Genomic DNA, 19970 nt, shown 5'->3' with positions numbered 1-19970 from the left:
CATCTGTATTGTTTAGTTTCTGTCTATTTGTATTGGTTTGTTTCTACCTCCATTGCAATGCCAGCATTTTATCTTTTCGTAATTTGGTGCCTGTTATAGCTTTCAAAACGGTCCGAGTTTTGCTCATTTATCATTACAAAAATGAGAAGATACGGTATGATTACCAAAGAGACAAATATCTACCAGAGAACAAATGACGTGGATGCAAGCAGATATAGGTGACTTTATGTATGTTGTACAGGTATGATTGCCAGAGAGACAAGTATCCACCACAGAACATATGACGTAAGCAGCTATAGGTGACTGTAATTATGTTCTACAGGTATAATTACCATAGAGACAAGTATCCACCAGAGAACAAATGACGTAGATTTTAGCAGCTATAGGTGACTGTACGTATGTTTTACAGGTATAATTACCAGAGAGACAAGTATCAACCAAAGAACAAATGACGTAGATGTAAGCAGCTATAGGTGACTGTAATTATGTTCTACAGGTATGATGAACAGATAGACAAGTATCCATCAAAGAACAAATGACGTGGATGTAAGCGGCTATAGGTGACTGTAATTATGTTCTGCAGGTATGATTAACAGAGAGACAAGTATCCACCAGAGAACAAATGACAGATGTAAGCAGCTATAGGTGACTGTTATTATGTTCTACAGGTATGATTAACAGATAGACAAGTATCCATCAAAGAACAAATGACGTGGATGTAAGCGGCTATAGGTGACTGTAATTATGTTCTACAGGTATGATTAACAGAGAGACAAGTATCCACAAGAGAACAAATGACAGATGTAAGCAGCTATAGGTGACTGTAATTATGTGTTACAGGTATGATGGTCAGAGAGACAAGTATCCACCAGAGAACAAATGACGTGGATGTAAGCGGCTATAGGTGACTGTAATTATGTTCTACAGGTATGATTAACAGAGACAAGTATCCACCAGAGAACAAATGACAGATGTAAGCAGCTATAGGTGACTGTAATTATGTTCTACAGTTATGATGGTCAGAGAGACAAGTATCCACCAGAGAACAAATGACGTAGATGTAAGCAGCTATAGGTGACTGTAATTATGTTCGACAGGTATGATGGTCAGAGAGACAAGTATCCACCAGAGAACAAATGACGTAGATGTAAGCAGCTATAGGTGACTGTAATTATGTTCTACAGGTATGATGGTCAGAGAGACAAGTATCCACCAGAGAACAAATGACGTAGATGTAAGCAGCTATAGGTGACTGTAATTATGTTCTACAGGTATGATGGTCAGAGAGACAAGTATCCACCAGAGAACAAATGACGTGGATGTAAGCGGCTATAGGTGACTGTAATTATGTTCTACAGGTATGATTAACAGATAGACAAGTATCCACCAGAGAACAAATGACAGATGTAAGCAGCTATAGGTGACTGTACTTATTTTATACAGGTATAATAACCAAAGAGGCAAGTGTCCATCAGAGAACAAATGACGTAGATGTAAGGAGCTATACGTGACTGTACTTATGTTCTACATGTATGATAACCAAAGAGACAAGTATCCACTAGAGAACAAATGACGTAGATGTAAGCAGCTATAAGTGACTGTACTTATGTTCTACAGGTATAATTACCAAAGAGACAGGTATCCACCAGAGAACAAATGACGTAGATGTAATCAGATATACGTGACTGTAATTATGTTCTACAGTTATGATGGTCAGAGAGACAAGTATCCACCAGAGAACAAATGACGTAGATGTAAGCAGCTAAAGGTGACTGCACTTGTTTTCTACAGGTATAATTACCAAAGAGACAAGTGTCCATCAGAGAACAAATGACGTAGATGTAAGCAGCTATAGGTGACTGTACTTATTTTCTACAGGTATACTTACCAAAGAGACAAGTGTCCATCAGAGAACAAATGACGTAGATGTAATCAGATATACGTGACTGTACTTATGTTCTACAGGTATGATTGCCAGAGAGACAATTATCCACTAGAGAACAAATGACGTAGATGTAAGCAGCTATAGGTGACTGTACTTATGTTCTACAGGTATAATTACCAAAGAGACAGGTATCCACCAGAGAACAAATGACGTAGATGTAAGCAGCTATAGGTGACTGCACTTGTTTTCTACAGGTATAATTACCAAAGAGACAAGTGTCCACCAGAGAACAAATGACGTAGGTGTAAGCACCTATATGTGATAACTTATGTTCTACAGGTATAATTACCAAAGAGACAGGTATCCACCAGAGAACACATGACGTAGATTAAAGCAGCTATAGGTGACTGTACGTATGTTCTATAGGTATGATTGCCAGAGAGACAAGTGTCCACCAGAGAACAAATGACGTAGGTGTAAGCACCTATATGTGATAACTTATGTTCTACAGGTATAATTACCAAAGAGACAAGTATCCACCAGAGAACAAATGACGTAGATGTAAGCAGCTATAGGTGACTGTACGTATGTTCTATAGGTATGATTGCCAGAGAAACAAGTATCCACCAGAGAACAAATGACGGAGATGTAAGCAGCTATAGGTGACTGTATGTATGTTCTACAGGTATAATTACCAAAGAGACAGGTATCCACCAGAGAACACATGACGTAGATTTAAGCAGCTATAGGGGACTGTACAAATGTTCTACAGGTATGATTTCCAGAGAGACAAGTATCCATCAGAGAACAAATGACGTAGATGTAAGCAGCTATAGGTGACTGTACTTGTTTTCTACAGGTATGATTACCAGAGAGACAAGTATCCATCAGAGAACAAATGACGTAGATGTAAGCAGCTATAGGTGACTGTACTTGTTTTCTACAGGTATAATTACCAAAGAGACAAGTGTCCATCAGAGAACAAATGACGTAGATGTAAGCAGCTATAGGTGACTGTACTTATTTTCTACAGGTATCCTTACCAAAGAGACAAGTGTCCATCAGAGCACAAATGACGTAGATGTAATCAGATATACGTGACTGTACTTATGTTCTACAGGTATGATTGCCAGAGAGACAAGTATCCACCAGAGAACAAATGATGAGGTGTAAGCACTTATATGTGACTACTTATGTTCTACAGGTACAATTACCAAAGAGGCAAGTGTCCATCAGAGAACAAATGACGTAGATGTAAGCAGCTATACGTGACTGTACTTATGTTCTACATGTATGATAACCAAAGAGACAAGTATCCACTAGAGAACAAATGACGTAGATGTAAGCAGCTATAGGTGACTGTACTTATGTTCTACATGTATGATGGTCAGAGAGACAAGTATCCACCAGAGAACAAATGACGTAGATGTAAGCAGCTATAGGTGACTGTACTTATGTTCTACATGTATGATGGTCAGAGAGACAAGTATCCACCAGAGAACAAATGACGTAGATGTAAGCAGCTATAGGTGACTGTAATTATGTTCTACAGGTATGATGGTCAGAGAGACAAGTATCCACCAGAGAACAAATGACGTGGATGTAAGCGGCTATAGGTGACTGTAATTATGTTCTACAGGTATGATTAACATATAGACAAGTATCCACCCGAGAACAAATGACAGATGTAAGCAGCTATAGGTGACTGTACTTTTTTTTATACAGGTATAATTACCAAAGAGGCAAGTGTCCATCAGAGAACAAATGACGTAGATGTAAGCAGCTATACGTGACTGTACTTATGTTCTACATGTATGATAACCAAAGAGAGAAGTATCCACTAGAGAACCAATGACGAAGATGTAAGCAGCTATAGGTGACTGTACTTATGTTCTACAGGTATAATTACCAAAGAGATAGGTATCCACCAGAGAACAAATGACGTAGATGTAAGCAGCTATAGGTGACTGCACTTGTTTTCTACATGTATGATAACCAAAGAGACAAGTGTCCATCAGAGAACAAATGACGTAGATGTAAGCAGCTATAGGTGACTCTACTTATTTTCTACAGGTATACTTACCAAAGAGACAAGTATCCACTAGAGAACAAATGACGTAGATGTAATCAGATATACGTGACTGTACTTATGTTCTACAGGTATGATTGCCAGAGAGACAAGTATCCACCAGAGAACAAATGACGTAGGTGTAAGCACCTATATGTGACTACTTATGTTCTACAGGTATAATTACCAAAGAGACAGGTATCCACCAGAGAACACATGACGTAGATTAAAGCAGCTATAGGTGACTGTACGTATGTTCTATAGGTATGATTGCCAGAGAAACAAGTATCCACCAGAGAACACATGACGTAGATTTAAGCAGCTATAGGGGACTGTACTAATGTTCTACAGGTATGATTTCCAGAGAGACAAGTATCCACCAGAGAACAAATGACGTAGATGTAAGCAGCTATAGGTGACTGTACTTGTTTTCTACAGGTATAATTACCAAAGAGACAAGTGTCCATCAGAGCACAAATGACGTAGATGTAATCAGATATACGTGACTGTACTTATGTTCTACAGGTATGATTGCCAGAGAGACAAGTATCCACCAGAGAACAAATGATGAGGTGTAAGCACTTATATGTGACTACTTATGTTCTAAAGGTACAATTACCAAAGAGGCAAGTGTCCATCAGAGAACAAATGACGTAGATGTAAGCAGCTATACGTGACTGTACTTATGTTCTACATGTATGATAACCAAAGAGACAAGTATCCACTAGAGAACAAATGACGTAGATGTAAGCAGCTATAGGTGACTGTACTTATGTTCTACATGTATGATGGTCAGAGAGACAAGTATCCACCGGAGAACAAATGACGTAGATGTAAGCAGCTATAGGTGACTGTAATTATGTTCTACAGGTATGATGGTCAGAGAGACAAGTATCCACCAGAGAACAAATGACGTGGATGTAAGCGGCTATAGGTGACTGTAATTATGTTCTACAGGTATGATTAACATATAGACAAGTATCCACCAGAGAACAAATGACGTAGATGTAAGCAGCTATAGGTGACTGTACGTATGTTCTATAGGTATGATTGCCAGAGAAACAAGTATCTACCAGAGAACAAATGACGGAGATGTAAGCAGCTATAGGTGACTGTATGTATGTTCTACAGGTATAATTACCAGAGCGACAAGTATCTACCAGAGAACAAATGACGGAGATGTAAGCAGCTATAGGTGACTGTACGTATGTTCTATAGGTATGATTGCCAGAGAGACAAGTATCTACCAGAGAACAAATGACGGAGATGTAAGCAGCTATAGGTGACTGTACGTATGTTCTATAGGTATGATTGCCAGAGAAACAAGTATCTACCAGAGAACAGATGTCGTAGATGTAAGCAGCTATAGGTGACTGTATGTATGTTCTACAGGTATAATTACCAAAGAGACAGGTATCCACCAGAGAACACATGACGTAGATTTAAGCAGCTATAGGGGACTGTACTAATGTTCTACAGGTATGATTTCCAGAGAGACAAGTATCCACCAGAGAACAAATGACGTAGATGTAAGCAGCTATAGGTGACTGTATGTATGTTCTACAGGTATAATTACCAAAGAGACAGGTATCCACCAGAGAACACATGACGTAGATTTAAGCAGCTATAGGTGACTGTATGTATGTTCTACAGGTATAATTACCAAAGAGACAGGTATCCACCAGAGAACACATGACGTAGATTTAAGCAGCTATAGGGGACTGTACTAATGTTCTACAGGTATGATTTCCAGAGAGACAAGTATCCACCAGAGAACAAATGACGTAGATGTAAGCAGCTATAGGTGACTGTACTTGTTTTCTACAGGTATAATTACCAAAGAGACAAGTGTCCATCAGAGCACAAATGACGTAGATGTAATCAGATATACGTGACTGTACTTATGTTCTACAGGTATGATTGCCAGAGAGACAAGTATCCACCAGAGAACAAATGATGAGGTGTAAGCACTTATATGTGACTACTTATGTTCTAAAGGTACAATTACCAAAGAGACAAGTGTCCATCAGAGCACAAATGACGTAGATGTAATCAGATATACGTGACTGTACTTATGTTCTACAGGTATGATTTCCAGAGAGACAAGTATCCACCAGAGAACAAATGACGTAGATGTAAGCAGCTATAGGTGACTGTACTTGTTTTCTACAGGTATAATTACCAAAGAGACAAGTGTCCATCAGAGCACAAATGACGTAGATGTAATCAGATATACGTGACTGTACTTATGTTCTACAGGTATGATTGCCAGAGAGACAAGTATCCACCAGAGAACAAATGATGAGGTGTAAGCACTTATATGTGACTACTTATGTTCTAAAGGTACAATTACCAAAGAGGCAAGTGTCCATCAGAGAACAAATGACGACGTAGATGTAAGCAGCTATACGTGACTGTACTTATGTTCTACATGTATGATAACCAAAGAGACAAGTATCCACTAGAGAACAAATGACGTAGATGTAAGCAGCTATAGGTGACTGTACTTATGTTCTACATGTATGATGGTCAGAGAGACAAGTATCCACCAGAGAACAAATGACGTAGATGTAAGCAGCTATAGGTGACTGTAATTATGTTCTACAGGTATGATGGTCAGAGAGACAAGTATCCACCAGAGAACAAATGACGTGGATGTAAGCGGCTATAGGTGACTGTAATTATGTTCTACAGGTATGATTAACATATAGACAAGTATCCACCAGAGAACAAATGACAGATGTAAGCAGCTATAGGTGACTGTACTTGTTTTCTACAGGTATAATTACCAAAGAGACAAGTGTCCATCAGAGAACAAATGACGTAGATGTAAGCAGCTATAGGTGACTGTACTTATTTTCTACAGGTATACTAACCAAAGAGACAAGTGTCCATCAGAGAACAAATGACGTAGATGTAATCAGATATACGTGACTGTACTTATGTTCTACAGGTATGATTGCCAGAGAGACAGGTATCCACCAGAGAACAAAGGATGAGGTGTAAGCACTTATATGTGACTACTTATGTTCTACAGGTATAATTACCAAAGAGGCAAGTGTCCATCAGAGAACAAATGACGTAGATGTAAGCAGCTATACGTGACTGTACTTATGTTCTACATGTATGATAACCAAAGAGACAAGTATCCACTAGAGAACAAATGACGTAGATGTAAGCAGCTATAGGTGACTGCACTTATGTTCTACATGTATGATAACCAAAGAGACAAGTATCCACTAAAAACAAATGACGTAGATGTAAGCAGCTATAGGTGACTGTACTTATGTTCTACAGGTATAATTACCAAAGAGACAGGTATCCACCAGAGAACACATGACATAGATTAAAGCAGCTATAGGTGACTGTACTAATATTCTACAGGTATGATTGCCAGAGAGACAGGTATCCACCAGAGAACACATGACATAGATTAAAGCAGCTATAGGTGACTGTACGTATGTTCTATAGGTATGATTGCCAGAGAAACAAGTATCCACCAGAGAACAAATGACGGAGATGTAAGCAGCTATAGGTGACTGTACGTATGTTCTACAGGTATAATTAACAAAGAGACAGGTATCCATCAGAGAACACATGACGTAGATTTAAGCAGCTATAGGTGACTGTACTAATATTCTACAGGTATGATGGTCAGAGAGACAAGTATCTACCAGAGAACAAATGACGTAGATGTAAGCAGCTATAGGTGACTGTACTTATGTTCTACAGGTATAATTACCAAAGAGACAGGTATCCATCAGAGAACACATGACGTAGATTTAAGCAGCTATAGGTGACTGTACTAATGTTCTACAGGTATGATTGCCAGAGAGACAAGTATCTACCAGAGAACAAATGACGTAGATGTAAGCAGCTATAGGTGACTGTACTTGTTTTCTACAGGTATAATTACCAAAGAGACAAGTGTCCATCAGAGAACAAATGACGTAGATGTAAGCAGCTATAGGTGACTGTACTTATTTTCTACAGGTATACTTACCAAAGAGACAAGTGTCCATCAGAGAACAAATGACGTAGATGTAATCAGATATACGTGACTGTACTTATGTTCTACAGGTATGATTGCCAGAGAGACAAGTATCCACCAGAGAACAAATGACGTAGGTGTAAGCACCTATATGTGACTACTTATGTTCTACAGGTATTATTACCAGAGAGACAAGTATCTACCAGAGAACAAATGACGTAAATGTAAGCAGCTATCGGTGACTGTACTTATGTTCTACAGGTATGATTACCAGAGAGACAAGTATCCACCAGAGAACAAATGACGTAGATATTAGCAGCTATATGTGATTGTACGTATGTTCTACAGGTATGATCACCAAAGAGACAAGTGTCCACCAGAGAACAAATGACGTAGATGTAAGCAGCTATAGATGACTGTACTTATGTTCTACAGGTATGATTACCAGAGAGACAAGTAGCCATCAGAGAACAGATGACGTAGATGTAAGCAGCTATATGTGACTGTACGTATGTTCTACAGGTATGTTCCCCAAAGAGACAAGTATCCACCAGAGAACTAATGACGTAGATGTAAGCAGCTATAGGTGACTGTACGTATGTTCTACATGTATGATTACCAGAGAGACAAGTATCGACCAGAGAACAAATAACGTAAATGTAAGCAGTTATAGGTGACTGTACGTATGTTCTACAGGTATAATCACCAGAGAGACAAGTGTCCACCAGAGAAAAAATGACGTAGATGTAAGCAGCTATAGGTGACTGTACTTATGTTCTACCGGTATGATTATCAGAGAGACAAGTATCCACCAGAGAACAAATGACGTAGATGTAAGCACCTATATGTGACTACTTATGTTCTACAGGTATAATTACCAAAGAGACAGGTGTCAACCAGAGAAAAGATGACGTAGATGTAAGCAGTTATAGGTGACTGTACGTATGTTCTACAGGTATGATTGCCAGAGAGACAAGTGTCCACCAGAGAACAAATGACGTGAATGTAAGCAGCTATATGTGACTGTACTTATGTTCTACAGGTATGATTTTATCAGCCTCTCTTTGATGTTACCCTCTAGATGTCTTTTTGTCAGTCTCTCTTTGATTTATGAGTGTTGATTCTCCTTTCAATATCTTCCATCTCTTTTATAGACTCAGGACGATTTATAGCTTGACAACTTCTGTAGACACAGAGACATTGGATATACTGGATGTTACCCTCTACATCTCTCTTTTATAGACGCAGGACGATTTATAGCTTGACAACTTGTTTAGACACGGATACATTGGATATACTGGATGTTACCCTCTACATCTCTTTTATAGACGCAGGACGATTTATAGCTTGACAACATCTTTAGACACGGATACATTGGATATACTGGATTTTATCCTCTACATGTCTTTTATAGACGCAGGACGATTTATAGCTTGACAACTTGTTTAGACACAGAAACACTTAATATACTTGATGTTACCCTCTATATGTATTTTTGTCGTTGAGTAGTTTTCTAATTGGTGTATATTCCAAGTCTCTTTTTATTATTATTTACCGCTTACGTTTTGGATTGATATAAAACAGCCGTTATAGGATATGGCACAGGGCAAACGATTTCCCCCTATTAGTATAAGGGAGCTACCATTTGATTTTTTTTTTTTTGGGGGGGGGGGGGGGGGGCTAGGATGGAATTTGAAAAAAATAGGCAGGACAGGAGTTTTGAGTAAAAAAAAAGGCAGGATGAGCAACTTGGTAAAAAAAAAAGGCTGGATGACAATTTGTGTAAAAAAAGTCAGGATAAACTATTAAAAAAAATAGGCAGGACCGAATAGAGTAAAAAATAAAAAGACAGGACAGAGATTACAACTTTAAAAAATAGCAGGACAAAACTTTTCATCCTAGCCCCCCCCCCCCCCCCAACCTCCCCCCATAAAAATCAAATGGTATTTGAATACGGAAAGACGTTACCATTGGTACCATTAAAAGCCACAAGTTTAGGAAAACAGTAAAAACCATGGTCGAAAAAATAAAGACAAATAGACAAAAAAAGTATTAAAAAAACAGATAATCGAAGATTGACCAACACGAAACCAACAAAAACGGTGAACTCAGAATAAAAGTTAGTACTTCACTGATGACACCTGTTATTAATACTATGACAGTATGTTAATGGAACATATCCGGTGATGCATTTGAAGTAATAAGAAAGTTTAAAGTTCATGCTCCACTAACGACACATGTCTTGTTTATCATGTGACAGTATGTTAATGGAACATATCCGGTGACGTATTGGAAGTAATAAGAAGGTTAACAGTCCGCTCAACCTTACGACACCTGTCGTGTTAATCATGTGACAGTATGTTGATGGAACATATCCAGTGACGTATTGGAAGTAATAAGAAGGTTCACAGTCCGCTCAACCTTACGACACCTGTCGTGTTAATCATGTGACAGTATGTTGATGGACATATCCGGTGATACGTATTTGAGAGATTAGAAGATGCTGAAAAATATTTTGGAATGGAAACAAGATAATAATTATATGACTGTAACGATTCAGAAACTTTATCAGTGGTTATTATTTCTTCCTTAATTATTTTGTTATTTCGAGAATCTAACGGCAGGTCTTTGGCTTATTGTTTTTTTTTTTCATTTATCTGCAAATCTCCAATTATTATAAAAATCTTCCAGTTTACAGACGTTTTAGTAATTGCTCTTCAATCTTTGCTAGTAATAAAAGCATCGACTGCAGTCATGACAGTGATGTATATTTCAGCAAAAAAATATAAATATGTAAACAGTTATTATATGTGACAAGAATGTGAGTGTCTCTGGATGTTCAAACCATTTGGTTCAACCATGAATTACTGTTGCTGTAAATCAATGTGCAAAGTCATACATTTTTTTTGTTTAATACTTTTGTAAAATTATTCTTAAATTTTATTAGGTACTTTAAGAAGTTATAAAATGAAGTTACCAAATGAATAAAATATTCCACGTGAACAGTAGTTGTAGTATGATATATCTAAACGTTTTTCGTTATTTGGAGAATGAGGTTAATGTGTGTGGCATGTGGTATTACCTTTTCTGTTAAATGTATTTGCAGCAAAAAAATACCGAATTGGGACGATTAAGAGATAGACATTTTGTATAGACACATATATATTGGTAAAGACTGTAAGTTGACCTCTACATGTTTTTTCATTCGTCGGGTATACCCCGCATCTTCGTTTAATGATATTTTTATATTTTTAATAATTCTATACCAAATTAAGACCGAACCTGAATTCGATCTCGCTCCGTCTTCATATAGAAAAAAAAATGTAGTTCTTTCTTCTCTTGGTTTAGATATTCACATTGAATTTACCCGTTTAGAACATTGACCACTTAATATTACATCGAAACTACGCTATTGAGGTATGATCATTTCGAGAAAATAATTACGCGAAACTTTATATACTGCAAATTACCGCACAGGTTTTAAAAGAAGGCCAATGCAAGTGCATAACGAATCAGAAACCTTAGTCTTTCCTCATAGGTAGCATACATTAGAACTTCCTTAAAATAAATGTGTATCATAGATGATAATTTAACCTTCTGATCATGACGTTGAGTATCTGATTCGTAACATGAATAGAAGTTTCGTTCAGGTAAAGTTATTTTAAATTTCCCCGTATTTCACAGGTAAAACAGTAAGAAAAAAGAACTTGGAATGATTTAAGCTTTTCTAGGATAAATAATTCAGGAACTGAGATGAATACATCTAAAGCAAAATATACTTGTAAGTATTTTCAGTAAAATGATTAAGTGTTTCCTAAATTAAATAACTAGTTTACGAAAAATGATAAACGAATCTATAAAATGTAAATACATACTTATTGAACAGGTAAGGATTTTCACGACAGATGTTATTTTGGCTTTAATTTAGCTTTCAGTACGTACCTGCGAGTACTCTTATATCGGTGCGTTGAGTTATTGTTTTTATGTTAGTTATGTCACCAGATCTACAATTTCGGGTGACATATCAAGATGACATGTCTACCAGCAGACTGTTGCCTTGTGAACTAGCACGTTAAAAGTCTGTGTGTCGGTCTAGTACTAACCAGTATCATGTGTCTAGATAGGATGACATGTCTATCAGTAGACTGTTACCTTGTGAACTAGCCTGTTAAAAGTCTGTGTGTCGGTCTAGTACTAATCAGTATCATGTGTCTAGATAGGATGACATGTCTACCAGCAGACTGTTACCTTGTGAACTAGCACGTTAGATGTCTGTGTGTCGGTCTGGTACTAACCAGTATAATGTGTCTAGATAGGATGGAATGTCTACCAGCAGACTGTTGCCTTGTGAACCAGCACGTTAAATGTCTGTGTGTCGGTCTAGTACTAATTAATATTATTAATTCGTATATTTTAACACATCACGAGTTGGTTGACCGTTATGGAATAACCGTATCACAAATGATATGTTCCTTACGTCGTAACTACAATCCCCCTCCCTTTCCTGAATGTGACCTACCGAATTAGACTATTTACCGGATTTGTTATCACATAAGCAACACGACGGGTGCCTGGATCTGCTTACCCTTCCGGAGCACCTGAGATCACCCCTAGTTTTTTGGTGGGGTTCGTGTTGTTTATTCTTTAGTTTTCTATGTTGTGTCGTGTGTGCTGTCTTTTTCATTTTTAGCCATGGCGTTGTCAGTTTGTTTTAGATTTATGAGTTTGACTGTCCCTTTGGTATCTTTCGTCCTTCTTTTTTAACATTCTTTACTAATATGATATAAAATATAAAAGATAAAGCTGCGGATCTGTACATAATGCAAGATTGGAAGCCTCACCATGGACACTAAGAATATTTTATATTATACTGTCATTAAGAATCAACAATTTGACAGGAGTTGTTGTATTGACAATCAATTGAAAATGCAACTTCTCCGACCTAATGCTTGGATAATTAGAATTATGTTTGCCATGGCACGAAACTTACCATATTGTACTATCAATCATTTCTTTGGACCATTTTAAACGAGTAATGGCATTCTGTCTATCATTGAAACAATTGGCTTTGGTACGGACAAAGAATTTAGTTTATTCTTCTGATTTTTTCTTCGGAGAATATTAAAATAAACTGTTGACACAGAGATATGTCTCGCCTATCAACATAAAATGATGAACATCCCATTGCTTATTAATCTAGTAGTTAGACAATCATCTACTGAACAGAGCCTGATCATTGTCGACAAACTGAGATAAACAGACAGTCATGTAACTTTATAGAAAGTATTGTTGTTTATTGTGCATATTTATCATCAATATAACTTCATCAGAAAAACATAACATTGCAAATTGCCTATCAACTCAGTCACGTGATCATGTCAAAGGTGACAAAGTATCGGAATAGTCATCAAAATGATATAAACTGATAGAGATGCGATTTCAATGACTTATCAAAAGTAGATCCTATCAAACTAACTAAAGCAGAATGTTTGACATTGAAATAGCTAATTAATTCAAAGTCACTTGACTATGTCCTAGCGAGCAGGTCTTCAAAATAGCTGTCAAATTGGTATGTTCTGATCATGCTGATAGTAATGCGACTTCATAATAATAATCTTTTATACGTAAGCATTACAACTGATAGAATACATACACACTATCATTGATCACAAGTAGATCGATTCAAAGTTCATACTAATTTACTTTAGCAGAAAACGTAACAATTTCTGAAGACGTCGCCGTCGCTGGACGAGCAATCTCCTGGTCGTGCTTTTCCGAGACGTTCGTCTCAGGCGAAAAACAACAGGGAGGAATTGAAGAGTCGATGTCGCATCTTCAACAATGGACTCCTTGGCGTGATATTTTTTTTGTACAGATCTGCACTTGCTGATATTTTTTTTCTGATAAAGTTTCCATCTATCTAATATAGCTTCAAGATAAAATGCAACAAATGGTGATACTATCTATGAAACGGCAAACAGCCCGATTTCGGTTAAGGTGTATAATTTGTAAATATTATTAAAAAAATGGGGTATTGTTGCAAATGAGAATACTCCCCAAGAGACTAAATGACACAGAAATTAGAAACAAACTATAACGTACTAAATTATAAACCTGATACCTTGATAACTATATATAGGTCAGTCACCGTACAGCTTAATCAATGAGAAAAGCCCTAACTGAATAGTCAGCAATAAAAGGCCCAGCATGACAAAAGTAAAACAATTCAAACGGGATATCTAACGGCCTTATTTATGTACAAAATAATACAAAAACAAATTTGGACACAACAACAATTGACTACCACTGAATAACTGTTTTCTGACTTGGGACATGCACGCATCGAATGTGAGGGGAATGAAGAAGTTTGAAGGCGACTAGCCTCTATCTAAGAAGTCTAGATTGTGTCTTGCTGCTCATTTCAACATTTCTTACTATCTATTCTAGTATTCAAGATAGTTGGCCAACAATAGACAAAAAAAAATATGTTCATTTAAGGGCAATTACTCTTAATCGTCAGAAATCTTCCGACAATTTAAATGTAAATGCATTAATAGTCGATCTCAACATTATGAACACTCCTTTCAAGTCAGATTATCTATAGTTTTTCTTCTAGATAATAGTAGAGAATGCATTTATAGTGGCACTATTTCATGTAAAATAAGTAAAATGTTAACGGACGACGACACAACGAACGTCAAGTGATGCAAATTGCTGAACTGGGGTGCCTTATAAAGTTGAGCAAACGCCTAGTGATGAAAATAGCACAACTGATGTGTCTTATAAGGACGAGAAGTTCCTGTTCCAATATTGGCACTAGGTTATGTAAAATAAGTAAATTGTTTATAGACGACAACACAACCAACATCAAGCGATGATCCTAGTTTCAATGAGGTGCCCTGAAAGGACAACAGGCTTCTGTTCCACTACTGGCATTATCTTATGTAAACTTCTAAACAGACGACGACAAAACGAACGTTATAAGTGATAATGATTAATCTCTGAACCCGTGTGCCTTGGAATGTTTTGAAACTCCTGTTTCACTGGGGCCACTATCGTATGTAAATTAAGTAACATGTTAACAGACAACGACACAGCGGACTCCAAGTGAATATGTAAACTGAGGTGCCCTGGAAGGACGAGCAGCTTCTGTTTGACTAGTGGCACTAACTTATGCTAAAAAAGTAAAATGATGAGTAAAGCTGAACTAAGGTGCCCCAGAAAGACGAGAAGCTCCTACTCCAAAAGTAATGACCTCAGCCAATTTGTGGTACCCTGGATGTTACGGACGAGCAGCTCCTGCTCTATTATCTCCAAAAGTGTCACTTTATTATTTTAAAAAGTAAAATGTTAACATACGACGACACAATGGACGCCAAGTTATGATAATAGCTGAACTGAGGTGCCACAGAAGGACGAGAAGCTCCTACGCCACAAGTGGCACCTCCTAAGTAAAATTACTCAAATAAGTAAAATGTTAACAGAGAACGACACAACGGACGCCTCGTGATTATATTAACTGAACTGTGGAGCCGTGGAAGGACAAGCAGGTCCTGCTCCACAAGTGACACTTTATTATGTAAAATAAGTAATTTTTGACGATGCCAAGTGACGAGAATATGTAAACTGTGGTGCCCTGGAAAGACGAGCAGCTCCTGCTCCACTAGTGGCACTATCTCATGTAAAATAAGTAAATTGTTAAAAGACGACTCAATGGACGTCAAGTGCCTGTCATAGATGAATTGAGGTGCCCTGGAAGGATGAGCAGCTCCTGCTCCACTAGTGGCACTGTCTTCTGTAAAATAAGTAAATTGCTAACAGAAAACGACTCAATGGATGCAAAATGCTCGTTATAGATGACATGAGGTGCCCTGGAGTGACAAGCAGCCTCTACTCTATTAATTACACTACATGTATCTCATGTAGTACAAGTAAATTGCTAATAGACAACGACTCAATGGAAGTCAAATGCTCGCCATAGATGAATTGAGATGCCCTGGAAGGTCTAGCAGCTCCTACTCCACATGTGGCATATATTATGTTAAATACATAAAAGAAATTAACAGAAGACGACACAACGGACACCAAATGATGAGAATAAGTAAACTCTGATTCCCTGGCATGACAACCAGCTCCTGCTTCGCTGGTGGTTGTATATAATGCAAAATAAGTAAATTATTAACAGACGACACAACGGACGGCAAGTTAAGATAATAGTAGAGATTGCATTTATAGTGGCACTATTTCATGTAAAAAAAGTAAAATGTTAACAGACGACACAACGGACGGCAAGTTATGATAATAGATGAACTGAGGTGCCCTGGAAGGAATAGCAGCTCCTGTTCCAATAGTTGCACTATCTTATGTTAAATAAGTAAAACATGTTAACAGACGGCGACACAACAGACGACAAATAAGGAGAACAGCTGAACTGAGGTGCCCTAAAACAAGTGCAGTTCCTGTACTATGTTAAATAGGTAAATTGTTTACAGACAACGACTCAACGGACGGCAAGTGACGAGAATAGTTAAACTGAGGTGCCTTATAAGGACATAGCTCATGTTCGACTTGTTGCGCTATTTAATGTAAAATAAGCAGTTTATTAACAGACGACGACACAACAAACACCAAGTGATAATCATAGTTAAAGTAAGATGCCCTGTAAGAAGTTCTTTGCGCTTCATTTGGAAATAACTAGATACACGTAGCGACATTTGATACAGTATTTGTTAAAAATAACCACTATTACAACCCTGAAATATGCGATGTTTCCCGTATCTATTATTATGCACACACACAAATGGCATGTGTATTGTGTTGAACAATCAAATAAGTGGTTCATTAATGATGTACCGCCCACACAAATTTAAAGTCCATCAATGCAATCGTTATGGACAATTGCAGCTTAAACGTAAAATAAAAGAAGAGTCTACTCGCTCCAAAGGTCAGATGCTAATTGAAGCAATCAGTTTAGTTTAAAGACAAAACAAAAGAAACTTCTGCATTCTGAATACGGTGCAGGAAATGCTTGCCCTTCCGGAGCACCCCATTTCACTCCCTGTTTGAGTTCGTGTTGCTTCTTATTTATTATCTATAACTGTTGATGTAAATGTCTTTTTGGTTTTATGAGTCTTTGTTTACTCCTTGGTTTTGATTGTTATTGTCTTTGTTATCAAATACTTTTTGCTCGAAAACTTGGCTGGATCTTTTCCTAAACGATACGTGGTACCAGAATAATTATGCAGCTGTTTCCATTGCAGTGTAGCTATAAGGTCGTTGAAGGCTATCTAGATGGGGACCTGCACTACATACTCATTTGTCATGTTTGTTCTGACATTTGTCAAAATATCTTTTAAGGTTTCTCTGACTACAAAGTAAGTCTATTTATCTCCAGTTGACATTTCCCAATTATGCCTAAAATTATGTTGGGCCAAACAATTAAGTCTGTGAACAGGCAACTTTTCTAGCCTGAATGACAATAATAATAATTATTCAGGTTTTTTTTTTGGCGATGACATTGTAGTTTGTTTTCGAATAATGATCTTGTTTATCTCTTTAGTATCCTTTATATCTCCTTTTCCCCGTTGATATTGATTGGGTCGTACTGACTTATTTCACTGTTTACGCTTCTAACTTATCTTATATTGTATTTTAACAATAGACAAGTAAAACATAACTGGCATCCTAGGACAATAACTCATAAAAAATCAATTGATAGTTATTTAGAAAAAAAATAATAGATTGATCTTGAAAAGTTTAGCATATTAAATCTGTTAATCTAATGCAAATGTTTTCTATTCTAAAATTAGGTTTTATATCCAAAGCATTAATTCCAGGATCATATTTCGGCTCAGGTATTCGGAATGTTTTGATTTCAAGTTTTGTCAAATGTTACCTTCCAACTGTTATGATTCGAGCTCTATTGATTAGTAATATTTAGACGAGAGTGTACATGATGTGCACAATCATAAGTCAGGGACCTTTCACAATTTTTCATTGGAGATTTGTAAATAATTGTTACAGCAGTATACCGCTTTTCATAAGTTATCTATCGATTAGGAAAAAAAACAAACCGGGGAAAAAGAGGGAAACACATCATGACGATACATTGATTTTACCCCTATGTTCTATTGTGTGGCATGGTGGCCATGTTTTATGACAGACATGAATTTAAAAAAGACTGAACACTCATCATTATAGAGAGCAAAAGTGGCAGAAATATAATTTTACAAATTTCAAGTTGTATGCAACTCTGTAATTTTAAAACTCAAACTTTGGAATTTTTCATTTGTAAAAGTGAAAATCGACAATCACACATTTGAGAGTTGCATGTTTTTTCAATAAATTATTTGTTTCAATTGACAATTAAGAACAGATCAAAGCGTCATTTTAGTCTTAGATACTTGTATATGTTATTTGTTGGGAAATACTTGTACAAATGTAGCTGTCAGTAATTGCTGGTTCTCTAAGATATGTAATTTTTATTGTTGTGGATATACAAATATTTAGCCATGTTTGTTAGATGTTTGCATGCTATGTATCGATCTGTTAACGTACGGTAATTTCAATTGCAATTGCTGTAACACCACTGCCCTATATTTGGGGTGGGTTGAGCGCTCACAAACATGTTTAACACCGTCACATCCTTAAGGAGTCCACACAAAGCCAGAAGCCTGTAGTTCAATGGTTGTCGTTGTTTCATGTCTGCCATATTTGTTTTTGTAAATTAGACCAAAAGTTTATCCATTTAATCGTAATTGTTTCCCGCCTTTTATAACCAACTATACGGTGTATGGATAAAGACTAATAAAAGTACACAAAACACAACATAGAAAACCGAAAACTGAGCTACACGATCCATAACAACAATGGTGTTGCCATGTGCTTTGGAATGTTAAAACGGATCCTGATCAACCTATAAAAAGTGATAAACTATGACGCTATAGCGGATTTACCTACCTACCTACCTACTCCTTATTATGCCCGGGGGCACATAGGGCAAGGACTAGTTCTTTCCACTCATCTCTGTTCTGTGCTTTCTTTTCTATTACACCCCAGCGGATTCCATGTTCTTTCATTTCAGCTTCAACTGTTCTTCTCCAAGTTGTTTTGGGGCGTCCTTTCTTCCTTTTCCCCGCAGGTGTCCATCTTAAGGCTACTCTGGTCAAGTCCTCTGCTGGTCTTCTTAGAACATGGCCAATCCATCTCCATCTTTTCTGCTTCAATAAAGTCTCCATGTTGTTGGATCCTGTTGTTTCATGGATGTCTTTGTTGGTAATCTTACGCGGCCAGAATATCCTTAAGATCTTTCTAAGGCAACCATTGTGAAAACTGGAGAGCTTGTTGATGTCTTTTTCTGTCATTCTCCAGCATTCCGCCCCATATAGCAGCACTGCTAGTACACAACTGTTATATAATCTTATTTTGGTGTTTTTACTGATGTTGCTTGTCTTCCAGATGTGTCTTAGTTTTAAAAATGCAGTTCTTGCTTTTCCTATTCTGGCTCTGATGTCTTTGTCTGCTCCTCCTTCAGATGTTACTATGCTGCCCAAGTAGGTGAAAGATGAAGTGCAGTCTAGGGGTGTTCCATTTAAATCTATTAAAGGAGGCTCTGTGGTATTAAGAGGCATGACTTCTGATTTCTTGATGTTGATGTTTAATCCAATCAAACTTGCATTCTTTTGTAACTAAGTGGTTTTGTCTTGCATGTGTGTTTCTAGATGCGACAATAAGGCCAGATCATCTGCATAGTCCAGATCTTCTAGGTAGTTAAAAAGAGTCCACCTAATGCCTGTGTTGTTGCTGTTTCTGATGGTGGAATTCATTACCCAATCGACAACTATAATGAATAGAAGGGAAGACATAACACAGCCTTGTCTAACTCCAGATTTTACTAGAAAGCTGATGTCTGATGAAGTTCCCACAGTGCATCTGAATTCTGTATAGAACATTTTGATAAGTTGTAATATTTTTGCTGGTATTCCATAGCATCGTAAAATCTTCCATAAGCTTTCTCTGAGTATGCT

General features: G+C 37.2%; 1 protein-coding gene across 1 annotated transcript; it reads right to left on the bottom strand.

Moving 5' to 3' along the window:
• Positions 1-18911: 18911 nt before the first annotated feature.
• Positions 18912-19574, bottom strand: LOC134700566 (uncharacterized). Its single transcript, XM_063561944.1, has one exon. It carries the CDS (start codon positions 19572-19574, stop codon positions 18912-18914), a length of 663 nt encoding a protein of 220 aa, XP_063418014.1.
• Between the last annotated feature and the right edge of the window lie 396 nt (positions 19575-19970).

The sequence above is a fragment of the Mytilus trossulus genome, unplaced genomic scaffold (genome assembly GCF_036588685.1).
Source record: "Mytilus trossulus isolate FHL-02 unplaced genomic scaffold, PNRI_Mtr1.1.1.hap1 h1tg000158l__unscaffolded, whole genome shotgun sequence".
Classification (NCBI taxonomy): domain Eukaryota; kingdom Metazoa; phylum Mollusca; class Bivalvia; order Mytilida; family Mytilidae; genus Mytilus; species Mytilus trossulus.
This window is presented reverse-complemented; position numbering and strand designations above follow the sequence as displayed.